Genomic DNA, 27,121 nt, shown 5'->3' with positions numbered 1-27,121 from the left:
TACTCGTGGAGATGACAATAAATAAATAATTATTCTGCTGCTTTTAACGTTGGAACCCAAGTCAATGGTCCTGTCTTTTTTGTTCCTCTTTAATTCACTCTTTAGACGAGTCTACAGTGGCTTGGCTTGCTTGAGCTTTTCTTACACAGCTTAGTCACCGAACTAAGTCTTACGTTTGCTTGAAATGCACGCTTTTAACACGTAGCTTAATCATCGAACCAAGTCTTACTTCTGCTTAAAAGACGCAACCTCTATAGTTATACTTTGGAGTACTTGATGAAAGAGAAAAGGTGAATATTTTTATGTGTATGGAGTTTTTATGCTCTTGATATTTCTTTTTGATATACGTAGTAAAGAATATTGAAATTGTTGGTTATTCTCATTCTTGGATGTACTACTGCTAACTGATGTAAGATAAGCGCTTTATAAATTTGTTGGAGGTTGCACGCGTTGTTCGAGTTTTGCGACGGTAGCTTGATTCAAAAGAAATAAGTTATACGTCCTGTGATTGCAGAAGCAGGGGTACCTTTCGATGGTTGGAGATTGCTGAACTTTTGCTTTTTAAAATTTAAAAATGAAACTTTGTTTTTCGAAATGAGAAATGTTAAGTATATGACATGGGCAGTCACAGTAGTATTGTTGAATATGTACATTTTTCGGATTGTTATAACACAGCTATTCCCTCTATAAGGAAAACTTACTGATGGTCTTTATTACTGTAGTCAAATTTCCTTTATTAAATTTTTTTTTTTTTAGTTAAAACTTGATCATACACTTTTCAGAAAGTATGAAGACGATTTGCAATTGCTAGTATCGCTACGAAAACGTTTGAAATTTAGAGTCCTATATTTTTAGTCTTTGATAGTACAATCTTATTTTATAAGAAGATGTACTTTGTCAACTGTTTTTTTTAGTTTTTTTTCTGTTTCATTGCAATAAATAAACAGTAAAAATGCAATCTAGTTGATGCATAAAGGTTTTTATACATTGCTTAAGCGTAAAAAATTCAGGAGCGATCTGTTTACAAGTAAATTGTACAGTTATTAAACAAAAATAGAGTGACAGATATAATTGTTATTTTTTAAAGATGACTTTTCCAAATTGTCAAAAAAGTTTGTATTAATAAATGCGTGCATTCTTTAGTTTTTAGATAATGCAGCTAATACCTCAATAAGGCAAACTCACTCTCGATCTTTATTACCTTTAATAAATGCCGATCAAAAACTATGAGAAGTGCTTTGTTTTTTAATTTTAAACTGGATCATACTTTTTCCAAAAATAATAAGGGCGATGCCTAAAGCTAGTCTGGCTATAAGAATCTTTAAGATGTATTCCCCATAATTTTCGCTAGTTAATTTTTATGTCACACAAAGTTACACATCGTCACCGTTTTCAATTTTTTTGTGCTTTGTCATAATAACTTAGGTGTTAAGATTATACTTTAGATACTACAAAACAATTTTTATTTATTGAACTGAATATACGTATAATATCTAATCATTTGCAAAACAATAGGATGACGAAAATCAGTTTTATTTGTAACGAATTTTATCGTCAAATTTTATTAGAAAAGGTATTCTTAGTAAATGCGTGTATTTTTCATTTTTTATGTAACACAGCTAACGCCTCTATAAAGCAAACTCACTCATAATTCTTATAATGGTTCGAAAATGTGTTGCAAAGTGTTTCACAATACTTTTTCTCTTCAGCCTAAACTGTATCATACACCATCCAAAGAAGATAATGATGATTTGAAAAAGCCAGTCCTTTCATAAAAAGGTTTTTAATTACATTTTAACATTTTTGCTAATCTATTTCGTATGTTTTTAGTTAGCACACTTTTTTAACTTGAATAGTTTATCTTTATTTGAGATCTTATAATAGTTCTCAAGGATTTAAAATCAAGTTACGGTAACTTTATTTCCGTTTCCATATAATGGTAAAGCATCAAAAAAAAATTTTAGAGTGTATCATTTCATTTCTTGTCAACATAGCTCAAACTTTTATAAGACGAACGAAGAAATTAATTGTATTGCGATTAATAAATTTCTTACAAATGCTAGTGGCCTCGAGCGCAATTTTGACAGTACCCCTGACTCGAGCAACTTAAAAATGATTGGTCGGACTAAACGATGATAGTATTATGAATGAGTCATCATGCGCTTGCAGAGAAGCGACTTTGGGACTCAACCATCCGGTGAAAGTCTTAAGTATATGCATAATATTATTGTAATAGTATTGTCCTTGTTTAGTGTGACCAATCGTTTCAAAATTGCTCGACTTGGGGTCAAATCTTTTTTTTTCTGAGGGACCAAAAAATACAGTATTAAAAAACAGTAAAGGCAGACTACAGATTCTTATATTAGTATAAAAGGCTTCGATTAATTTTTCGTTTTTGCTGTTATATTCTCAAGTTTTAAGTAAGTACTTCAGTTTCAACTTGTAGTTTTTAATTTTATTCTAGACTCCGTAAAATAAGTTAAGAGTAAGAAATATAGTGTGGTATCTACTTAACCTGTTCAACATACTAAGAGCATCAAATAAAGATTTAGAGATTTCTAAAAGTACATATGGTGAATAATGATTTGCAAGACTATAAAGCAACAAATGTGAATATTCTTCGTTCCTTTTCTACACAGTCAATTGTTAAAAAAGGATGAAACATATTTAAGCGCTTACTCTTTACTTAAATAATTTAGTACTACCATTGGTAAAATCAGCGATTTGATGCACTCACAAAATATTACATTTTCATCTGTGTGAAGCCACAGGGACATGCATCAAACTTTTAACAAAATTGCGAAATCGGGAAGGATTGTTACTGGGGAAACATGGGACAGGATGTGTGTCAATGTAATAGTAAAGGCACCTATCCATTAAGTAACAACATACTTCTGCATACCAGAAAAAATATTATCTAGAGGTGAACAATTTCTAAATAAGTTATTAGAGGAATTTGCAGGAGTACTTTCAATAGATAAAATGGGACTTTCACTCATGTAGTAATGGTGCAATATAATGAATTCTCTAAACTTTAACGGAGTATCTGACATTGAGATAAGTATTACTTGGCTATACAGCCAGAATTTCGTTAAGCTTTAAAGAAAGAAAAAAAAAAAAATCAATGGCCAGACAAGCAAATGATCAATACTTGAAAGAGTTAAAAAACACACTAACGAAGCTTAAAATGAGTGCAACTATGAATCAAGTACAGATATAACACGGGTCTTAAAATTATTGAGATTAAAAAATTGAACAGAAGATTGCTCTCAGAAAAACGGAAAGAAAGAAACATGTTATTAAGGAGCCGAGAAATAAGTATGAAGCCCTATATAAAGATATGTATCGGATTGTTGGTAAAAATTACGAAAACCACAACATAAAGTTCAAATATGAAGACAAGATAAGTAGTGCTTGTGAATAAAATTAAGCAAGCAGGCGTTTGAAAAACTCAATAATTAAATAAGAGAAAACTCACAAAATGGACAGTAGCATATTTTGAGCGATCAGGTGTATGAACATAAGGCAAAAAATAATAATAACAAAAATTAGCAAAAAATAGCCAGAATAATAAGAGAAATAGAAATAGAGCAAACAGATGTCGATTATAAAGAAATATAAACGAAATAATAATTCGCATGTGTATATTCTTTGTAAGCGTGGTCTTCTGGCGACTTAAGGACATACGTAAGAATTCAAGTTTGTGCATGTAAAAAAAACTTGGAGAAAAATAAAAATACATTGTTGTTGATTAGCATTTGTGGTACCAAACTTTTAATCTTCTCACGGCATTTCATATAAATAATTTTTTTTTACAAGTTTTACAATTTTTGATAAGGTTTTAAGAAGGAAAGAACAACAGTGTAATATATTTTGACCATAGCACAGGTTATGTATCATAAAATAGCACTTAGATTTATATTTAAAAACGTACTACCATTTGAGTATCGTTCTTTGTATATCTTCTTGGATCCGCCATTTTGAAAAGTGGGCATTGAAACATTTGGTATCCGTGTCTTTTACTGTAGTTGTAAGTACATGAAGATTTGATTAGTTAAGAAACTTGTATTTTAAAATGTAATTAAAAAACTGAAAAAGTAACTTCATACGTATAGATAAAACATAAAATCCATATTCAATTATGTAATAATGTTGATAAATAATTTATTATAAATCGTAATATAAAAATTATCAAATTGTTGAAATTCATTGATAAGAGAAAGGTTATTGGTGCATTTAAGTTTTTTTGTGTTACTATTATTTTAAAACAATGTAAGATTCATTACTTCTTATATGTACACATATCACACGATACAACTATTATTACAAATTAAAATGTTACATAACTTTTAAATAATAAAAACCGTGAAAGTATCGCCTAACTTAAAAAGATTGAGTTAATAACCTATTAAATTGAGCTCTATCATAACCACGACGAGACGGAACTCCCCAAACCCAATCGTAAATTCGGATAGTATATATAATAATACACATGTATACTTGATGTATGTATATTATAAATTTATACATGTTTTAAATGTATTAATATTTTGTATGTATATTTATATATACTATCTTGATTTAAAGAACCCGACTATCTCTTACCTATCGCTTCAATGTACACGTGTTGTAAAATGATTATTGTTGTGTTTCAATTTTGTAAATCAGTAATTTAAAAATTAACCTTATAACTGCCATTTAAAATATTAATGATAATAAAATCAACTAAATGTTTTGAAAATAGCTATAGTAATTTTCTTGTAACATATACACTAAACAATCATATTTTAATAAATTTTGTTAAAAAAGTTGAGAGATTTTTCATGCTGAAAAATTCAAAATTAAATTTTTTAACAAAAATTATCATCATAAAAAAATTTACATCAAGTCATGTACACTTGTTACATGATGAAACATTAATAAGCGACTTTCAATTTATCGCCATAAATATTGCCGATTTATCCATAAAAATCATTAAGTATAGTCAATAAATTATGTATGGATCTCTTTCCAAACAATATTTTCTATTTTTGTATTTATTTGTCTTTCTACTTAAATAAATAGGTTATCTTCATCTTTACATCTTGATGAAGCCACATATAATTAATCATGAGAAAATAAGGATTTTTTTAAAATACAAACCTACATTATCAAAACTTTGATCTTGGAATTTGTTTATTGTCATAGCAAATGCCACAACGATGGAAATTGTTTACGATACAAAATAATAGGTAATGTTAAGGAGTTTCCTATTTTAAAAGTTATTCTTGAAATGAAGACTCTATTGCCAATTTTTTTCCTGTTATTATTTCTCCTTCTATATAATACTGTAATAATTTTGTGATTCGTAAACGTGTTCCATTACAGAGTCCATCTGATATACTTTTTCTCAGTAACATTACTATTGTACCAATTCGTAGATTTATTTCATGAGATTGTAATACTTTACGAATGTTGTTCAACATTTCCACCGAAAAATTTAAAAAAATATTATCGTTTGATTTATCAACCCCTTTCTAAGGTGCTTTATCTATACTAAAGTAGGTTTTAATTTGTCCAGTTAATTTTTTTAGAATTTTATCATTTAAATAAGAGGTGTACTTATTATGCGACGTAAGTATAACACTATTCATCAAAAAATTATAGATATTAGAAAATATTTGAGATCCAATTTTTAGGAATGTTAAAAGTTTTTATTTCCCCTTCCTCAATTTTTAATAATGATTTTGAAAATTCTTTATCCTTAGAACAAATATTGATTTTTAATTTTAAAATTTGTAATAAGTTCCATAAAAATAAAGATTTAATAATTTGTTTAATTATAATTTTTCTATTACCGTTTTTTATTACTAGAAAATCTGACGAAAATCACCTCCTAAAGAAATTATTTTTTTTTTCTAAAATATTTTTCAGTATTACATAAATCTCTTGACGTTCTGCCTACTATTTTTAATACTTTTTTTTAAATCATTGAAGCCTGATCCCAAATAATTAAATTAATTTCTCGTAATTTTTTTATCTGACATGGATTCTAAAAATGCACTCTTTATATTATTAAGAGCTAAAGGAAGTCTAAAAGTTCTATGACTGGTCATACCCTTTGGAAGCAAAATTGAGGCTATGCTAGTCCATGCCATTTATGGGATTTTTTTAGTTTGAGAAATAAAAAAATGAACTGACGTCTTACATAAGTAAGCATTTTCCGACCCTCTGGGACCATCTTTGAAGAAAATATAATTTTTTTTGTTCGCAAATAGTATGAAATATATTTTTCTGGTCATTATTCAAACTATTATATATTGAGTTAAACATTTCTTTACTGGGAAGTATTTTATGTTCTTTTTTACTCTTCATTTTTTTTGGTATACGTAAATTTAAGCATTAACATGATTTATCTTCTGATTCTAAAATTTGGTTAATACGTAAAAAAGCTAAATTATCTTTATTATTAGGCAAACCCTCCGTCAAAAATTCTTTGTATTTAATACGTATTTCATCACCTTAAACGTTTTCTGAAATTAAAAACCAAGAAAAAAATTGTCCTAACTGATATGGGAACATAACAGAAATTGCTTCTTTAAAAATATTATTGATTTTTTCATCATTGTCCATTTAACCCAATGCAATTCCACTATCTTTAAAAGTTTAATAAGTTATTCCTTTATATGTTCTCATATCTGTGAATGATGTCAAACCAGTAACTTTATTTAATACAAGTTTAAAAAAAAATCTTCCATGTTTTTTTAGAGATACAATGTTTAATCTACGTATTGCAATACTTTTTATTACATTTTTGTTCTTCTCTAAATTGTCAATTTATTATTAAAAATTTAGTATTTTTAAACGTTTACGTACTTTATGGATTTTTCAAAGTCATCATATTTATTTAATTTGAACAAAGCTTTTAACTGTGTCTCGTAGTTTTTTATAACAGTTTTAATATTATTTTCTTCAAATACCAGTTTTTGTTTTTTTTCAAAGTTAACAGCTAAATGTACAATTATACGACTTCTACAGCAAATTGGGAGTTCTTGTTATCACTAAGCTCCGAAATTCTTCTATATTCAGCGTAACCATTCGTTCTAATTAAAGTTACGTTTGTAAAAAATTTGGGAAATTTTTTATACATTATTTATCAATCATACAAGGACTTTGTTTTGTATGAAGTCCATGAAGCATGTGTTCAATCACTGATTTCGTGAGCTTCGTATTACCAAAAGGAATTTCAGCTGAAATAATTGCATGAATTTGTTCAGGTTAACAATTTTTTTATCAGGAGGCAAGGTTATTAAAAAATGTGCATGAGATAGACCACGTTTTTGAAATTCGATGTAATAGACGTATGCTAATACTTTACCGAATGTACCGTTTTTAATGATGAAATCCAAAACTAACATTAATTTTAAGTGAAATAGTCTATCAGTTGAGTTTGGAATATCATTTGGTGTTGTATTTTTAGGAAATTTTCATAAAATTAACTTAAATTCTTTTCATTTAAAATTGCATGTTACTGTTATAAATAAATCTGGTCTGCCACATTTCCTCATTATAGGCATTGCATCTTGATAATGTTTCTGCATATATCTTGGACTTTTAATTAGTTCATGTAAATAGGAGTATGAAAAGATTTCCAATTTTTTTCTTTGTCTCGATATTTTTAGAAATGTTAGATGCTCTATTAACAATTGCGTCCAATGAACCTTAAAAACATTATATTCTTTAATTTTTTTGATTATATCTTAAATAATTTAAACGCTTATATTCTATTATAATGTAGGAATGAATAAGAAATTTTTGTGTCAGCCGTCCCCCGTATAATAATAGATTACAATTTATTTCATTTGGTCTGTAAGACAGTTTGTAGGAACAATGTTGTAACACAGTTAGTTTTTCGCTTTTATTTTAGTAGTTCTTAAAATAACCGGTGCTCTATCCTAAATGTCCTAAGGGAAAAAATAATGGAATTACCATGGAATTGATAAAATGAGAGAGTTTATTTCAAAATTTTTCTTTAGGATAATTATCGGGTAATTCTTTCGGATGCACACTAAGATCGACACTTTCTGGTAGTCTAGAGTCTTAAAATATAATAGCACCGCATTTTGCTGTAAATGGTTTATTGTATGTATGTTTTTGCTGGCTGGTTTTTCTTTAAAAAATCATTTTATAATTTAGTAGTGTTTCTACACGTGATTTGATGTAAATGTTTGTACTTTTTCGCTATTGGATTTTCTTTCATACTTTTTGTCAAAGTTTTGATATGTTTTTTTAAGAATTTTACTATTATTTATAGTTTTCAACCTCAGATCAATAACAATTTCATTATCAATATATGTATATATATAGCTGACTATTTTTTAGTTTTTTATTAGGATCAGAATTCAATGTGTCTATTTCTTTAGTTATTCAAGATACAAAACTAAACACATGATTGTAGTACCTGATAAGTATTCTAAAATTATCATAATTTAGTAAAACAGCTTTTAATGCTAAATTAAATTTACTCAACGGACTAAGACGAACTTTTCCCTTGTGACAACACGTTGATTTTTTTTTCTTCTGGACAAAAAACTGCTGAACAATACATGCACTCATAACTCATTTCACCATTAACTGCAGGATTTACTTATAAGTCATTATTTTTATTATGAGTACTACTTAAAAACTGATTAAAACTTTTATTATTAAATGTATTATTACTTTTTTTATATTCAGTTTTCTTTTTTTTTTTTTTTTGATTCAATAAGTGTAAGATTTCGTAGTTTTCTTTTGATACCAGTATGACAGTAATACAATAACTTAAATGTACCTGAATCCACACTTCCTGAGAAATGAATGTTGAATTTTGAATCATTTGAACAATCACCAAAATATAACATGTTCAGAGAGTTGTAAATAACGATTGTAATGTGTAGATTTATTTTATCCACAAAACTTTGTGCTTCAATTTACGTACCATCAGTCCCTGAGTATTCATTATTTCAAAATTATTTTCTGAATTCTTTACATTTTTTAAATGCTCATTTTTAACAATAAAATCAATATAAAAGTTCCATTTTTTCATGACATTTTAAATTATTATTAATCTTGTTCTAGAATGAAAATAGACTGTATTGAAAAAAAAAAAAAAAAATTTTTAACAATCCATTCCCATCTGTTTGATATAAAGTATTATCTAGTGAGTTTGTGAATTGTTTAGGCTCACTATGAAGTTATCATACGACTTTTTTTTGTTTTATGTTTAACGTATTACTTACTGAATTATCAACTTTTGTTTCAATATTATTTTTATTCTTTGACGATGTAAATTTCTTATTTTTAGAAAAATTTTCTTCTGAACAGTAATAATAATTTATTATATTACATGATTCATCAATAATTCTTCTATCAAATTCGCTTTTTGGAGATAAATTATTGTTTAGAAATTGGTTTTAATTTCTTTTTTCATTTATACTTTTATCATTTTTACGACAGATTTTTTTTTGTTTTCCGAATGACTTTCGTAAGCTATCATTATTTAAATATTTTGTAGGATTCTAAAAATCTAATATATCATAATGACTAGAATCATTGTTTCCAAAAAAAAATGAATTTAGTTTAAGATTACTATTCAAATTTTTATATGTTTAAATATCGTTGCTCGAGAAATTAACTATAACATGAACATTAAATAAATCTAAAAAGCTTTCAATTTCAATACTTGTACCATAAGTTCCATTTTTTGACATTGTGTTAATATATTTATCACTACTTTCTACATTTTGATAATAATCGTTTTCTACTATAAATTAATAGTGATTTTGCAATTTATTTACAACATTATTAATTGCTTAAGAACGAGCCTTCATATAGAAATCTTCGTCATTATATAGAAAAAAAAAAAAGTTTTAAGTAAACAATTTCCGTCCCTTTTTACGCCAACTTTTATATTGCTCATTTTTATAAATTTCAAATTACAAATTTTTAGTTTGATTTTAAATTAAATTTTAATAGTACAAAGTACAAACGATTCTTCCAATTTACAATGTGGAATACTGTGAAGAAATTATTTCCATATTTGTCAGTGAATCTAAAAATCAAAAACTTTTTCTAACCACTTACATCAATTGATAAAATATAGAATGCATACCAGTAACAGAAACAATATAAAGTATATGTTTTATTAAATTTAAATAATTTATATGTGATTAAAGTAATTAAAATTTTTCGTTGTTTAGAATCTTATCAATAAACGAATAATGTAGGAGAGATAAACCTCCTGTGGAACTGTTTTTATTTCAGAATTTTGACGAAAGCGTTTTTTGAATAACAAAGAAACCACGAGCAGATTTTATAATATTTTTTGAAATTTACAAATAATAATGTAATATGTGCATAAAAATTTCAAATATTCATTTCTGTACATGGTAAGAAATACTGAAGTAAATTAATTTTTTCATTTGCGGTTTTTCAATATTCATCAAAAAATTAAATGAAAGTAATGCAGATGAATTTCAAATGATTAAAGATTTACGGAAAAACTTTTAAACTTTTATGCCAGAGGTCGGTACGCGAAGCGTGCAGGAGGGCGGAGCTTCACTAATATATATATATAGATATCAATTGTGACTTATGCAGACATTATTATGTAAAAAAACGTTATTATGAGAACAAAATCGTACTTATGCGAACTGTTCACATAACTTAGCACGTAAGGTCCTTATAAGTCACCTTAAATAAAGATGTATATACATGTATGTATAATGAAGAGTTGGATTATCGACTTAGCTGCATCTACGCAAATGTGCAATCATAAATTATTTTTTAATTATCTTCTACAAGTTGAGAATAAGAAGATAGCTGTCTACAGCAAAATAAAGATATGCGTAAGCGGAAAAAGCCGGTAAATTTGTGAGTGAATCATCAAGGTCACTAAAATAAGTTTACTTATTGCGTGTGTTACAAATTCCGTAAGTAGCAACAAATTTGGATGCTCTTGGTGCTTTGGCTAGTGAAGGATACTCGACATGTTGTAAAGGAAAAAACTACTTTGTTGAAAATTCCAAGAAGTAGTTAGTATTTTCAGGCACTAGCTTGACGAATTTTCTCCACAAGCTTGATGCCACAAGGCTAGAGGAAATACGACAGAAAGTGTCAACAAGCAAAGTAATCAGTAATGCTGTTTTTGATATAGACTTATGGCACAAAAGGCTTGAACATTTAAATCTAAAATTTTTCTAACTGTGTCAGTTGCATTGGAGGCAAGAGCATAAAAACCTCTTTTCCGCAAAACAATGGAGGAAAGCTAGTCAAAAGTAAAAACTTGTATACAGCAATGTGTGCCAAATGATGGATAAATCTGTAGGAAAAGCCAACTACTTTATTACTTTCTTAGATGATTTTTCTAAAAATTTATTTACGTACTTTATCAAGAGTAAAGCAGAAGTGCAACAAGTAGTTGAGTTCTGTCAAGTTTGCAGAAAAACAAAGTTAAAATAAACTTAAAATTCTTAGGAGAGATACCAACAAAGTATATCTTAAAAATACAGTCAAGTAGTTCTTCGAAGAAAATGAAATCAAACTTAAAACTTCCGTAACTTACCATCCACAACAGAATAGTAGATCAGAGAGAATAAATTGTAATTGATAAAATTGAAATAATTGAATAATAATTTTGTAGCTGAAGCGATAGCTAGGGCAGCTTACATAGAGAAGGAGAAGGCGATTAGAGAGGAGGTAGCCAAAGAAGCACAAGGAGTTAAAGGGATCAGTGGTGTCTAATGACAAGTTCGAGCCACCAAAATTTGTAGTAGTATGGGTATTGCTATATCAGGGAGCATGCCAAGCAATAGATTCCTTACTCATGACCAAATAGGAACAAGCGTGGAAAAAGAGCAAATTCTCTCAGTGCAGTGGTGTACTTTCCAAGGGAACAAGGCTAATAAGTATTTTCGCTTCATAATGAAATAGGTCATCATGATCATTTTATGGCAAAATAGATTATGAGACATAATTTACATTTTTTAGAAAATTTTTTTTGTTACAGATGGATCCCAACAAACTAACCGAAGTTACTCGTGTCAGATTTCTACGAACCCAAAAAATAAGTTACCTAGAAAAAGATCAAGCCTATATGGTGACAAAAATACACAAAGTCCTTACTATGTATGGTCCAAAAGTCGTCATCGAGATTGATGAACAGTTTAAAATGTTTTTTTCTGATCAGCTTAACAGAAGCTTTAAACAGTGATAAAACTTTTTGCAGTGCATTATTAAATACATTTAGTTAAATGAAATTATTTGGTAAACGTGATGGTTGTTCAAAAAAATTTGCTTAAGCTTTACCAGTGTTAATAGTTTATGATGAAAATAAATAAATGAAAAATTTGATTTAAATAATTTGCAAATTTAAATTCGCTATAAATTTTGCTTATCCATCCAATTATTGTGATTGTTGTCCTTAATAAAAACTTGATTACAAAATTGTTGAAGAACTTTTGTTACCAAATGTATGTCTGGATACTTAGATGTTAGCTCTCGTTTGCAATAGCCATTAAAGACCGACTGGTTTTTATAATATTTCAAATGATAAGTAACAGGATAGGTTTTTTAAACTTTATAAACTGTAAATATTTCAAATGGCCAGTTTAACGTATAGCCTCTTTTAAAGGCATTTTTAACTTGACTCACATGCATTCTATCATTAACTTTCAATTTAGGCTTTTTTCCATTTCATCATTAACCCTGAATTTTTGTAAAAGTTGAGCTTCATTGTCAACTGTGACATCAATAGGCTTCATACCAATTGTTCGATGCTTTTAGGCGTTGGAGGCTACAACTAAATCTGGTAAAACATTGAGCCATTTGTAATTTTTGCGAAAACAGAACTTTAAGCACATTTCATTTTTCAAAGTGTAATTAAATTGTTCACTTATAGATTCCTTGAAATTGCTGTATTTTAAATCGAGATGGATGTCACATTTTTTTATGAGGTCTTGAAAACCTAATTACAGAACTCTTTACTTTTGATGGTATGTATATTTTTCGGTATTCGACCATCTCATCATATGAACTTCATCGCTGCTGTAACATCTTTTTCAGTTTTATCTGTCCAGGTAAGGCCCATGCCTTATTTGATTACAGTTTATTTATTATAGTTGGCAAATAACTATGACCTTCCTTTACAAATTCCTTCTTACGATCCATCTTCATTGACGGCTGGTAAGGAAATGAGAGACAAATCCTTAGAGCATTTTAATCATCTTCTGAAGTAATATTAGAGATCGGAGATAACATCACTTTGATTGTATTTATTTCCCACTCCAAGGTTGCAATTTTTTGAGTAAATACAATGCTGTAATTTCTTAGCTTTTTTTCTTGCTTATACAAGTTTGCAATTTTTTGAGAAAATACATCGCTATAATTGCTCAGCTTTTTTTCTTGCTCATCAATAATAATTTTCATTTCTTTCTGAAAAGTGTTAATATTCATCGCATCATTTTGGTGGATATCTACTGCAACGTGACACTGTCTTTTATATTCAATACCATACTGTGCATCTGTAGTGAATTTACAGCTAACATCTGGAGGACCTTGATTATCGCTTCCACTCTTACGTCGAAACATGTTGATGCTTATTTTGCTACGAACGTAATAAATGCTAGCATATATACTCAGCTTCACGCAACTCTGCGATAATAGATATTATTTCATTATCGTAGCAAGGATTTCCTGCGAATCTTTTTGCTATCAGGTATTTAAGGCGATCAGTTAACTGATTCGAATTGTCCCAGTGAATATAATCTACTGTCTGCTGCATTGTTTTAGCAATTTAAAAGTGTAGTACCAGCTATCCACTTTTTTTATCAATTTCATAAAATTTATTACGGATGTGCGTCTTGATAGGTCTATTTTTGTTGTAGTCTCTTCTGTGGGCACTTGAATTATTCGAAAACATGTAATATGTAATATTTTTTTAAGTTACCTTCACTCATGAAAAATCTATCAGAATGATTTTTCGTAAGTAGCTCGATCAACCTATCACTAATTAAAAAGTTGAACTCACTCATATTATACATTGTCAAGATGATTATGTTTGTTTTAAATTGTAACGTTTATTTCATCATAATCATTCTTACTTTAAATAGCAGCAAAATCAACTATCGTGTCATCATCTTTCTACTTTTCTTTCTTCATTTATTTGATAGGTAGAATCTTGGCTTTATTAAAAATTACCGAATATTTCTTTTTGTCCTTCTTTCAGTAATGTAATGATTTCTTAAAAAGAATAAGTAATAGGTTTGAAACTCTCTTATAAAACTTTTTGAGCCTTGTCTTTTCCAGATTTTAATAGCTAATATTTCCTTCTGACAACTTCTCTAGCCTTTACTAATTAAAAAAGGATGTCTCTTTCTTGCTTGTACATTTTAATGCTTTAACGTCTCAAAATAGACTAAACAATATATTATGCACGACCTATATTTAAAGCAAAATTGTCAAAATCTTTGCTGTAGTTACCGCTGTTAATTTCTCTATCTTTGTCGATGTATATTGAGTATATGAACATAACAGAGTTCGCGTGTTGGGTAGTACATCATCTGGAGATACTTTCGCTTCATGTTTACTGAATGGAAAGAATTGTAAGTCATCTATGTACTCTAACAGCTTTTTCAAATACTTGTACTTTGGCTGACTAAGCGAATTCAAGCACAAACAGACGTTTTCAAACCTCAGTCTATTCGGATCTACAGTTAGCGCCAGTAGACTGTTGGTTTTATCACAGTTGGATGGACCACATAATACGACTCGAATACCATCTGGGAGTAATCTACTATGGCGATTCAAACACTTTTTATGTTCCACGACATCGTCAAAGTTTGGAACTTGCAATTTCACAGTTTGCCACGACATCGTCAAAGTTTGGAACTTGCGATTTCACAGTTTGCTTTTTGAACTTTATCATAAAATTCGTCTACTTAATTATTTGCAAAAAGACAAAATGATATCTATAAGTTTTCGTACTTGGTAGCTCTCTGAATATCTACTTTTACCTACAACATCGAAGATTATCTAGATAGTCAAGACAAGTTGGAAAAGCAACGTTCCATTGTACTGGCTTTTCAAACAAACCAAAAAAATTATAGAACTGCTAATGATAGGAACTTCGATCACTGTCACATAAGAAATGTAAAACTCTATTAAAATTTACAAGATTATTCTTATGGTGATCTCAATCTCGATACTATAAACAATTAGTATGCATTATTGTTTGATATTTATGCTAACTTCAAGAATTCATGTAATAGTAAAGACCTTGTAATTTTGTTAAACATATTTAACTTTTTGGACATCGCACCTTTGATTGTCATTAATTTCTTCAAGCAAAATTAGTCGCTAAAAAATTTTCCAGTAGATGTGTGTTAAGATTTTGAATTTCACGATAATTTTCCCGTCAACTCGTCAGCTTATTGCTTGATTCTATACGATCGTATTGTTCAATACAATCTAGTAGCGGTAGAGGTCAAGAAACTCATCTGAAGTGCTTGTAGGAGTAAAGCTATGAAGGCTAACATAGAACTCTGTTAACATCATTCGTCTATCAAACGTCATGGGACAAGGTCAGAGCGCAGAGAAGAAAAAGTATGATCAAAATATAAAGAGTGTGAAAAGTTACATTTTTTTAATAGTTTTTTAAACTGAATCCAATAACGGAAATGCTGCGATCTATGAAAGTAGTTTTGTACCATGGGTGCAAAGTAAGAAAATCTTGCTTGAAGGGTAGGGTTCTTATAGTTGGAGCCTAAGGTATGAATGTTGTTTTTTTAGGGTGCAAAATCGTAATTTGTGCTTGTGGGCTCACTTGGTGTCCGAAAGTACTTTTCTGACCATGGGTCAAAATACTTTTTGCCTATGGTAAGGAAAATACTTTTTCATACAGTAATTAGGCTGCAATACAATTTTTCAAATACATTCAGTTTAAAAAAAAATGTATTATTAACACATATTTCTACAGGCTCTCCAAAAGAAGCATACTGACTTGTATTCTTATTTCTCGTCATATTTCTATTTCTTGGTCTAATACAAACAAGAGTTAATTAACTAACTGGCGTCTACATAGGAAGCACTCAAATTCATACTAAATCAGAAATCACATTTCTATTGTACTGTACATACGTGTTATCGACGTAAGTGATCCTTTACTAAAAATTTGTAAAGCATCAAATTTCTGTAATAAGAATGTAAATTTTTATAACATTTTTTTTTGTTATGTCCATATTTTTATTATGTTTTTCATAATGTTTAATTTCTGTGTATTGTTTGGTGAATAAATTTTATCCGATAATACTATAAACACATAGCCAGTGAAATGGATCTCTTAAAGGAGTTTTATCGGTTACAGAATTAACAATGAGAAATTGACAAAAATGAATTTACAAATCAATAAAGTGATAGAAATTACACTGTCAAAATTTGAAGTCAAGAGTCTTTAAAATCGTCACGTCTTCTTGTTTGGAAAAATGCTTTGAGAAGATCGATTTACTGTTACAGAAAAAAGTTGATAAACAATAAAATGTAACTTTAATTTCGGTCAATATGGTAATAATGAAAATATGAGAGAAATCATCAAAACTCCTGACGATTAAATTTAACTTCCCAAACCATCTTAACATCCTTCTTTGGTAATGATAGATGCAGCTCGTTGTGATGTAAAAAATTTCGAGTCTGTATTTTTAAAGATTAAAAATTTACAAAAAATAGAAATCACTTTAGCAGTGGAGATTGAATAATACTGATAAACAACTACTATCCTAATAGTCACATATAAGTTATTTAATCTTGTAATACATAACTTAAAAAAAAGATTCAATAGCTTAGCGGTTAGCGTGCTATTTTCCTAGCTACAGATATCCGAGGGGTTGTGGGTTCGAGTCCCATCACAAATTATCGAGACTTTTTTCGATAGCATGAGTCCCCAGGATGCCAAAAAAACCATTTATCCAATTTTTAAAACCAATAGTCGATTTTTCTGGTAATGTCTAAACCTCCAGAGACATTCTTTTCAAATAAAAGACAACACCTGGCCATAGCTTATTGGGTAAAGTTACTGTTGGTTATAAAAAAATGGTTCTAGCAAATTAGATGGATTATTGAAAAATATCTATCTACCAAACTTGATAATAGTTGGGATGTGCTTAAGACAATCCTTGTGCCCTGTAAATAGTACCGAGTTGAATGGACAACAGAGTCGTCTGAGGAGAACTTTGCAGGGGGCTTGCTCGAAAGACTCGTATACTTGGTGAAAAAGAGGCTAATTAAGGGAGAAAAAAGGTCTGATAAAATAAAAGATGTTTAAAGAATACAGCCGTACTTGAGCGCAAAAGGGTAACATTTCTTAAAAAGTTTTTTTGTAAAACATTGGTCAAAAGCTCAATAAAAAAAAAAATTATTAAAAAGAAATCAAGATAATAAAAAAGAATATATGGTGAAAAACGAAGAAGCAAGCTCAACAAAAACTAAGACTAAAAAAAAAGAGAAGACAAATACTAAAAAATATCTTAAATGAACTTATTTTACTGTTAAAAAATTTATCAAGTCATTCAATTTGTTCACTACTTGTAATTACTTATCGTTGTAAATTTTCATGTACAATAGATAATATTGTTTTTCTACTTTTATATTAAATAAGAACACATATTCTACAAATGAAATTGTATTTGAATGTCTAGACAGCTTTCTACTCAGTACAAAAATATTTTTGTATTGTATTTGATGTACTGGTTAAGAATGGAAATATTATTCGGAAAGACAAAAATATACACACGTTATATTTCTACACCACTTTATAGTCAGTTTAACAATGAATTAATAATATCAAAGTATCTTAGATTGCGTGATTTACAAAGTTTAATTTTTTTCAATTACAAAGACGATCCAATGTCAGCCGTGGGAGAGCGAGAGTCTCAAAAAAGTCCTGTCAAAATCCATAAGAGTGATATACCAGTGAGATTGATAGGTTCTACTTTTGGATCACCTATATATGGCTTGGATGAGTGGTTCTGTGCCTTTTTTGACAAATTTTTTTTGAGATCACAGTATTCAGTTAAGAACTCCTATGAAGTACGTCAGCAACCTCATCAACTTATTGTTCCTCCTGTTGTTTTATTGGTTTCGTTTGATGTGGTATCACTTTATACCAGCTTGCCTTTTTCACTTTTCAGAGGTTGTACTAGCAGCAAGTTAGGCTCTCTTGTGAATCTTTTGGCTAGAGACAAAAAAGAGTTTTTTTTTTTTTTTTATTTATTTATATTATAGTGCTCTACGTCCGGCTCCTTTAATAAGGGCACTACTATGGGCACTTAGCACTTTGAAGGGGGAAGGGGATGAGGGATGGGAGGCCTCCCATTACTGGGAGGGGGGTAGGGGGAAATTAGGCAATTTGTGCTGCGAGAAGGTCGCCTAAACCCTCCTCGAGGAGCATTGCGTGGTGAAAAAGCACATGTGAAAGACACAAAGACACAAAAAGAGTTTTTGGATGGTTTTGATTTTTTAATTAATTCTAACTATTTTACATTTAATCAAAGAATATATTTTCAGCTTTGTGGCACATTGCTGGAAGGTTGTTGCCCACCGCGGATTGCTGAAATAGTACTCGAGTCACTTAAGACTTCCATTGTTCCAACATATGGGTAGTCTATTCTCACTTATATTTAGATATGTAGATAACTGTTTTTCAATTATTAATAATGATATTCAATAAGTGCTGGAACTCTTCAATAACTACAATCCGTTTATCCAGTTAAAACTTGAACAAGAAAACAACAAATCGAATTCCTTTTTGGATACTTTGATTACCCAAGTTCCTAAGGCTGAATGTATGGTTGACTTACATTGCAAACCATCTGCCTCATGCAGATGTTTAAATTTTTTCTCATATAATCCGGTGGCACAAAAGACAACTATAATTTTTCCATAATTGATAAAGTGTTTAAACTTATTGACACTAGTTTTAAAACAAAAAACATTTTAGAGGTTAGGAGAATCTCAGCTTTGTTTGCCTATCCTCCCTTTTCCGTATGAAAATATATTAGAGCTAGGGTTAGTATGCTCCATAGAATGGCCAAACGTTCCAAAATTATGAACCACAAGGTAGATTCTTATACTTTAATCACAGAAAACTCTTCTACTAAACTTTCCTTCTTAATACTTCCATATTTTCAACCATTATCTTGGATCGAGAAAAGAATGAACTCAGAAGGGAATTCTCTGAAATAATTTATATTACAGATTATCATAGTAATGTTAATCGACAGCTTGAAACTAAAAAATCAAATCCTGTACATAAGAAGTTCTTGCTTGACGTAAAATACAAATTTCTGTGAGCGCATTTATTTTTAGTTTTTTTTAACTGCATAATTTTATTTTTCGTATATTCTACGTATATGACATCCAATACCAATGTTTTTAATATCCTCTGTTTTTGTCCCTTACTTAGTATTAAACCTCTAGAGTTTTTTATTCTATGTTTCTACCTTTACCTCACCTAAGAAGATTTTATTTATGTACGTACATAGTTTGCAGATTTGTTGTTTAGCGTTGTTTTATTATCCAAGAGTCATGTTATACTAATTTTTCTTTGCACACTACATGCTATGTAATTGTAAGTTATCCTCCCGCCTGTATTGGTATTGTACATTTTTAATTTAATGTTATATTTGTTTTTATTTAGATTAGCCTTAAACATTTGTTTATTTTTATACCATGTTGCCCTCAAGAGGACATCTAAAGGATGTTGAAATATCAAAATTTGAAGCAGTATACTATACATACTAAAATTCGATGACGATAGTGGCAACATCAAGAATCTCGCAGTTTAGTATTCACTGCATGATCATCAAGACATTGATAGTATTGATGTAGCACCGCTGTAAATCTTGATTCTAGACGTAAGAAAAATTTACATTCCAAATCCTGAAGTAAATATTTTAGATATGCTCTTTTCGGGTGCGCAGTGACTTATATTAACCGGACGCACTTACCAATACGGTCAACTGCGCAACCGAACAGCACATGTCCAAAATATTTACTTCGGGATTTGGGATGCGAATTTTTATTGTATTTAGAATCAAGAAGTACAGTCTAGCTATATTAGGACTATCGATGTATGCAGTGTATACTTCGAGATTCTTGTTGTCACCACTATTGACATCGGATTTTAGTATGTACAGTATCTTACGTGCATAACTTACATTTTTTTTATTTTTCAAACAATTATTCTAATAAAAATATTTTTGACAATGTTATTAGTTTTATTTCACAGTTGACTATTTATGTCAATTTTTCGTCAGTAAATGGTGTATTTAGAGTCAATCGTACAGGCTACGCTGTACTTTAGTAGGACAACTTAAAGTGATGGTAGTATTGTACTGCATATTTTAGTCCTGATACATACTTGTTAGGTTGTGGTTTTAAGCTCAACTACACACTAGGGACAGAGGCTATATGATGGGTACCTTACGTATGTGTATTATGTCACTGTTTGTTTATAGAGTAGAAAGGACACCAGTTTTTTTGATAGACGGAAGACACTTCTTTTCTTTTGACACAACTTCTCTCAAAATTGTTTGGTTGCACCCCTGAACTTTCTGGTTGGAAGTGGAATAAAATATAAGATAATCCTTATCAAGATAACTCTGAGATAGACAAGTATTAAACTTTATCTCATTAGTCAGTTTATTTTTTTTGTGCATCAAGCAATAAGGTCCAATGGTATCCTAAAATACTGGTAAGATTTCAGGATAATGATTTCCAATGAGCTACTCTTAAGTAGGAAATGGGTATCTCATAATAACGGAGAAAAAGACGGTGGTCGGTAAACAATAGAACAGTACAAAGGGATATGATTTCTTACATACATTAAGATTTATTGAAAATATATAGCTCTAGCTATTGTTGTATTACTTGGTTAAAAACAGAGTAATGAAGTGCTCCAAGGCATCTAATAACTTATTTTATTTTACTCATTTCCTATATAAACGCCGATATCAAGTGTCCATCAGCTGGTAACTGTGTAGGTACTTGCAGTACGAGAACTTCAGTTACCTATGTATGATAAACATTTTTTAAATACATTTAACTTAAAATTTTTTTTTCATGTAATCAGAAAAATTAGACAAACTGTGCATTAAAAAATAAATACCAAACCGTTTCATAAAGGTCATTGATAATTTTCATGCATGTATATTTGAAACTCAAATAAAGTGTTAAACAAAATAATAATATTATGGTATATTTATTCTTCCTTAGCTAACTAAGTTATTTCACTTGCCAGTAGTTAGGAAATATTAAAAATTATTTTTTACTTTTAGTTGATGATCAATGCTCTTTTAAAATCTGGAAAACACCAGTTAAGTTATTCAATCATCTCTCAACATTTTGGCGATTCTATTATTCCTTACTTAACAGTTAATTCAGAACTAAATCATAGGTCCAACAAATTGAGGTTTCCCATGATTTACAAAAGTAAAATAAAGTACATAAGACTAAAAAACAACTTTAGTAGCACATTCACTAGAAGGCAGAAAATTTTCTCAGATTTAATTTTGAAAGAGCCAAGACGTGAAATCAAGTCAGTATCGCTTTAACATTAAATTATCATAAATTAAATACGATGATTATTTATATTTTTAATTGGATCAATATTTTACCCCACAGATTTGCTTTTTCTGGTGGACGACCTATATCATCAAATAATCTACGTCGAGATAATTTACGAGCTAATTATCAAATACTAAGGAACGATTGTCCAGCTTCGTATGCTCTTATTGCGTTAAATCGGCTTACTATTCCAAAATTTAAGAGAAATTTTTTTTTTGATTCTTACAATTTATCAAGTATCATATTTTGAAATATTTAATAATCACTAGTATTCCATTATGTACTCTTAGGAATGTTACAAAATCAAATTTAAAAAAAATTGTTTTTACGACAAGAAAAAAGTACTGTCTTGCAGAAAATATGTAAAATAAATATATTTTGCCAACCAAATTATTGTTAACAGCTATGTAAAAATGAGAATTCATGTTTCTATTACAAATATTTTCATATATATTTAAAGTTATCATTCTATCATGTTTTTTGAGCAGTATTGCAGTTACATGAACAAAAGAATTCCAGAAATCATTCTGATAACCATCACATTTTAAAAACAAAGGAATTTTTCTACAGCAGTATGTGAACTTTTGTTATAAGTTACAGTAATTTCTAGAAGTTTGTATAGATTTTACTATATCATTTACTGTAAGGCAACAGTAAAATTTTTTTTTTTAATATTTGGAAGTAAAGGAAGATCAGACGTCTGCTGCAGCTAGATAACTTTGACACCAATGTTGATAGTGTCAAAGATTGTTAACCACTCAAACGAATTATTAGACACATGACTAATGGGTGCATGGTAACAGTTTTTCGGCTGTAACTTTGATATTTGCGAGAATTACAATGAAAGTAAAAGTTTTAGATATGATTTAAATACGACTTCTTGGTATTTAACATTTTTGTCCAGGGTGTACTCCAAACGTTCTGTGAGCCAAAACGTACTCAAAAATCGCTGAAATATAGCTGTTCCCTATCTAACTTACTTGTTTTATAATTTGCATTATAAAATTGAATGTTAAAAATTTAAATCTCATTGAAGTACAACGTTTTTGTGTGAAAAATTTTGACCAAGGATGTAACCTATCCGTTCTATGCCCCAAAAAGTGCTCGTATTAAAAAAAAAGTTGTTTGCCTCTTTCCAAATTTTTTGTTAAGTATTTTAAATAAAAAATTCGACGTGAGAGTTACAAGTCTTGTTGAAGTATAAGTTTTTCGTATTCAACACACTCATTTATCATATCGAATTGGGGCTTTAAATCGCAAAAAATGCCGGAAAAATGCAAAATTGTCGTTTTCCCCTATCTAATTAATTATTTTTACATTTTAGATAATAAAGTTAATGTAGAAATCATAGACCTTTAAAAAGTATAACTGTTTCTTGTCTAACATAAAATTATAGCTAGCTCAGAATACGTCGAGTGACGCTCGAGGCAAAGCCAAGGGCGGTAATCATTATGTTCTGAGGCTTTTTTTCTTCGTCTCGTGGTATGTATAAATTTTGTTACCAACCAAGTTTTTTTCAGACTTTATTTTTTTTACAAACAACGTAAGAAGTTTCTAAAAATAAATTTTTAAAAAACAACTCTTTTTTCAAATAATATAGTAAGAATCCAGAAAGATTTTTTTTGTTAAAGATAGTATGTTATTAACCATGCCTGAGCAGAAATACATAGAAATATCTGACTAAAAAGTTTATTGATAAGAAGTTTATTTACTGCAAGGTAAACAATGTTGAGCTATATTTAACCAAGTATAAAAATTTCGGGCATGCATGTATCGAGTAATGCGAGTAGTTAAAGAGAAAAGAAATTAAATTTATACTTGCTATCTCATTACCAAAAGCGTATCGCGTATGTTTTTCAACTAACAAATACAAAGTATAATTCTTCGATTATTTCACAAAACCTGCGATAATATCACGCCCAAATTCAGATTCTTCAAATTAAATGTTTAGAATTTTCAAATTATTTTTTCGAAGTTATATAATGTCAAAACTAGTTAGAAACTTCTAGCCTATCTCTACGATGATTTATTAAAACCCCATGTTAATTAAATTGCAATTTTTTAGAAATTCAAAAAAAGCGTTACGGCAATGACCGACTTATCATTACCGTACTTTATTAACGGTATTAAATATAACAACGGTACTTTTTTTTTGCGATTGTAAAGCTCTAAGGTGAAATTTTTCAACGAAATTTCGTTTTTTGTATCTGTACTCTATATCTCTTCGTACACTGTAGCCATCTAACCGATGATTTCAAATTTCTCGGAGATGAGAGGCATTACGGTAATGACCGCTTATACCAGAAGCCACAAAAAATGAAGTTTATAAATGCTTCATATTACGGTTATGACATTTTGGCCCGTTTTTCAACCTTACGGTCACGCAAAAAATTTTTTCGACACGATCTCAAAAATGCATTTAGGGAGAATTGGGTTACACTACTTAAAATAAGTTCCAACTTGAAACTATTCGATCCGTTATTTTTAAGCATAGGCTTCATGGAGTATCGCATTTTTTGTGAAATGACCCATTTATGGATATAAGAAATATAATGATGGTTCGTGCAAAAAAAAACATTGCTCAGGTTCATCCAAAGAAAGTACAGCTCAAGTGTTCAGGAGAGAAAAATACAAATTATTAAACCCGAATAAAATCAAGTACAGCTCACGCGTTCAGTTAAAAACAAACATGGCTTGTCACCTTCAGGTGAAAAGAATTACAGCTCAAGCGATCAGAAGAAAATAAGCTCGAATCACCAGAGCTGGTTGAAAAGAAGCTCAGCTTGTGGACTCCCGTTGTGGACACGTAGGAGAGTGGACGTGTAAAAGTGAGCTCCTGAATAAAGCAATAAATAGAAGAAAGAACAAGGGTAGATAGCTGTAATAAAGTCTTTAAAAAGTGGTAAAATACATGAGGACATAATAAACAGTGACAAAAAGTGAAAAAGAAAGTGAAACAGGAGGATTATAAAGGATTAAAAAACAGGTAGGACAGAGAATGCGAGAGACGAACAAGACGCCGATGCAAGTCGCAAAAGAATAGTGCAATCGGGTGAACAAAGGAAAAAGTTGTATACGAAGGAAAAGGGAGAAAGAAAGAAGTGATAATAATTAAAGAAAAATAAACAGTGAATAGTGAAAAAGTGGGCAAACAGGGGAATAGAAAAAGTGAGGTTAGGAAACCCAGTAAGAAGGAAGGGCACGGGCAGGGAAAGGTGATTTCTTTTTATCGGTTACCAACAGAGAAAGTAGATAAGGAAGAGACCAAATTTTCCGACGGTAGTTACGTGGTCAATAAAGAAGGAACCCTAAAAAAAAAGGACATTTTTATAGAGACAGTAGATAAATGAGTTTTTAACAACCTGGTTACTGGCACTAGATAAAAAGAATTCCTGAATGACCGGAATTGACAAAGTCGGTAAGAAAGATATCTGTAGAGTCAGTAAAATTTTGAAAATGACAGGAAAAAATGCACATATTAACACGAGAAGTAATACAAACACAAATCCAAAAATCAAAGAACAATCCACCCTGAATTTCCAGAGAGAAAAAGAGAAAAAGGATGAAAGTCAGGATGTTAAAGAACAAAATGATAAGATGAGTAGGATAGTAAAGAGATTAGATAGTATGTTTGAATTGATGGAAAGATTAGAAAAAAGAGAAGAAGAATGGAGAGAGGAAAGAAGCAGGTGGTTAAAAGAAAGACTAGAGTGGATAGAATAGAAGAAAGCTATTGAAGAAAGGATCAACAGATTAGAATGGGAATTAGGAAAAAAATGAAAGGGAGAAGAGAAGACAGAACATTGTCATTAAAGGTGCAATTATAGAAAAAGAAAATACAAAAAAGAAGGTGGAAGAGTTTGTGGAACAGAAAATCAATGTCAATGTAAAGGTGAAAAATGCTACTGAAATAGTGGTAAAGAAAGGAAAAAGTGATATGAAAATGGTAGTAGTAGAATTGGAAAGCAAGGAAATGAAAGACAGTATCATGATGAACAAGAAGAAGCTTGAAAAAGGAATATATATTGAGAATGATTTGACACGAAAAGAAAGAGAAATACAAAGATTAATATTAGATAAATCAAAGGAACAAAGAGACGAAAGAAAAACCACAAAAATTGGCTATATGAAATTAATGATTAATGATAAGTGGTTTAGATACAACGAATGGAAGGGAAATTTCCTAGAAGAAAGAAGAAGGATACAGAGGAAGATAACAGGAAGATCGCAAGAATGAAGAGGACAAGAAGGGAATGAGGAGAGGGAGCTGGAGGAGGAAAAAAAAAAGTGTAAATATATGCGTTTGGAACTTAGCAGGAGTGTTAAATAAGGACGTGGAAGTATGGGAATATTTAAATAATTTTGATATTATAATGTTAGTAGAAACATGGTTAGAGAAAAATAAATGGAAAGATATAAAAAGTAAGATGTCGAAAAAGTATGAATGGAAATTTGTTGCAGCAAAAAGAGAACATAAAAAAGGTAGAGCGAAAGGAGGAATAATTACAGGAATTAATAAGAAGTTAGAAATTAATAAATACGAGGAATTGAGTGGTAACATAGTAAAACAAGAGATTAAATATGGCGAACAAGAGTGGACATTTGTAGGAGTATATTGCCAAGACGTGGCAAAGACAATGGAAATTATAAAAGAAAAAGTAGGAACGCAGGAAAAAGGTGGTATTATACTGGCAGAAGATTGGAATGCGAGGACTGGCAGGGAAGGTGGATGGGTCAGTGAGATGGAGATTGGAAGCAAGGAAGTTAGTAACAGGAAATCAAAAGATGAAACAATCAACGAGGAAGGAAGAAGGGTAATTAAGGAAATTACAGAAGAAGGATGGGGTATAGTTAACGGACAGAAAGGAGAAGAAGGAAAATACAAGTACATTGGCAGCAGAGATGAGTCAGTAATAGATTATGTTTTAAGTAATCAAGAAGCGTTAGATCAGATAAAAGAATTAAAAATAGGACAAAGAACAGAGTCAGATCACATGCCATTAGAAATATACTTAGAAAATGAAATAGAGATGGTAGAAGATAGGGGAGAGGAAGAAAAGGAAATTTCAAGAAGAGAATGGACGCAAGAATTAATAGACCAATACCAGGAGAGGTGCGGAGGATGGAATTGGAAAGAGATACAAGTAGAAAGAAGTTGAGAAGAAACAAAAGAAGCAATAGAAGCAGCAGTACCAAAAACTAAAAAACAGTCTAAGGTATGGAGGTTGGGAGAAAGAAATTGGTATGACAAAGAATGGAAAACAAAAAAGAAGGAGCTGAGAAAAATAATGAAGCTATGGAGAAAAAAGAAAGTGGATAGAAACTATCTAATTAACAAAAAGAGAGAGTATAGAAATTGGTGCGAGGCGAAAAGAAAAAGGTATGAAATAACGGAGGAAAGAAATATAAAGGTCGCAAAATCAGAAAGGGAGATTTGGAATTATATAAATAGATATAAAAAGAAGAAAGCAGGCGTTAATAATAAGAC

At 29.9% G+C, this 27,121-nt stretch overlaps 1 protein-coding gene across 3 annotated transcripts in view; it reads left to right on the top strand.

The window, feature by feature from the left end:
* The window catches only part of LOC106636749 (uncharacterized), a 246,912-nt gene extending 224,950 nt beyond the window's left edge, over positions 1–21,962 (top strand). For all 3 annotated transcript variants that reach the window (XM_014349244.2, XM_023391973.2, XM_014349243.2), the window contains 2 exons: positions 21,345–21,604; positions 21,691–21,962. In XM_014349244.2, the coding sequence (XP_014204730.2) occupies positions 21,345–21,604; positions 21,691–21,883 (453 nt within the window). In that variant the 3' untranslated portion in view covers positions 21,884–21,962. The remainder of the gene's footprint in view (positions 1–21,344; positions 21,605–21,690) is intronic.
* The last annotated feature ends 5,159 nt before the right edge of the window (positions 21,963–27,121 follow it).

Source organism: Copidosoma floridanum, unplaced genomic scaffold (assembly GCF_036245765.1).
Source record: "Copidosoma floridanum isolate Cflo_tuat_1 unplaced genomic scaffold, Cflo_Japanese_pri ptg000027l, whole genome shotgun sequence".
NCBI classification, from domain to species: domain Eukaryota; kingdom Metazoa; phylum Arthropoda; class Insecta; order Hymenoptera; family Encyrtidae; genus Copidosoma; species Copidosoma floridanum.
This window is presented reverse-complemented; position numbering and strand designations above follow the sequence as displayed.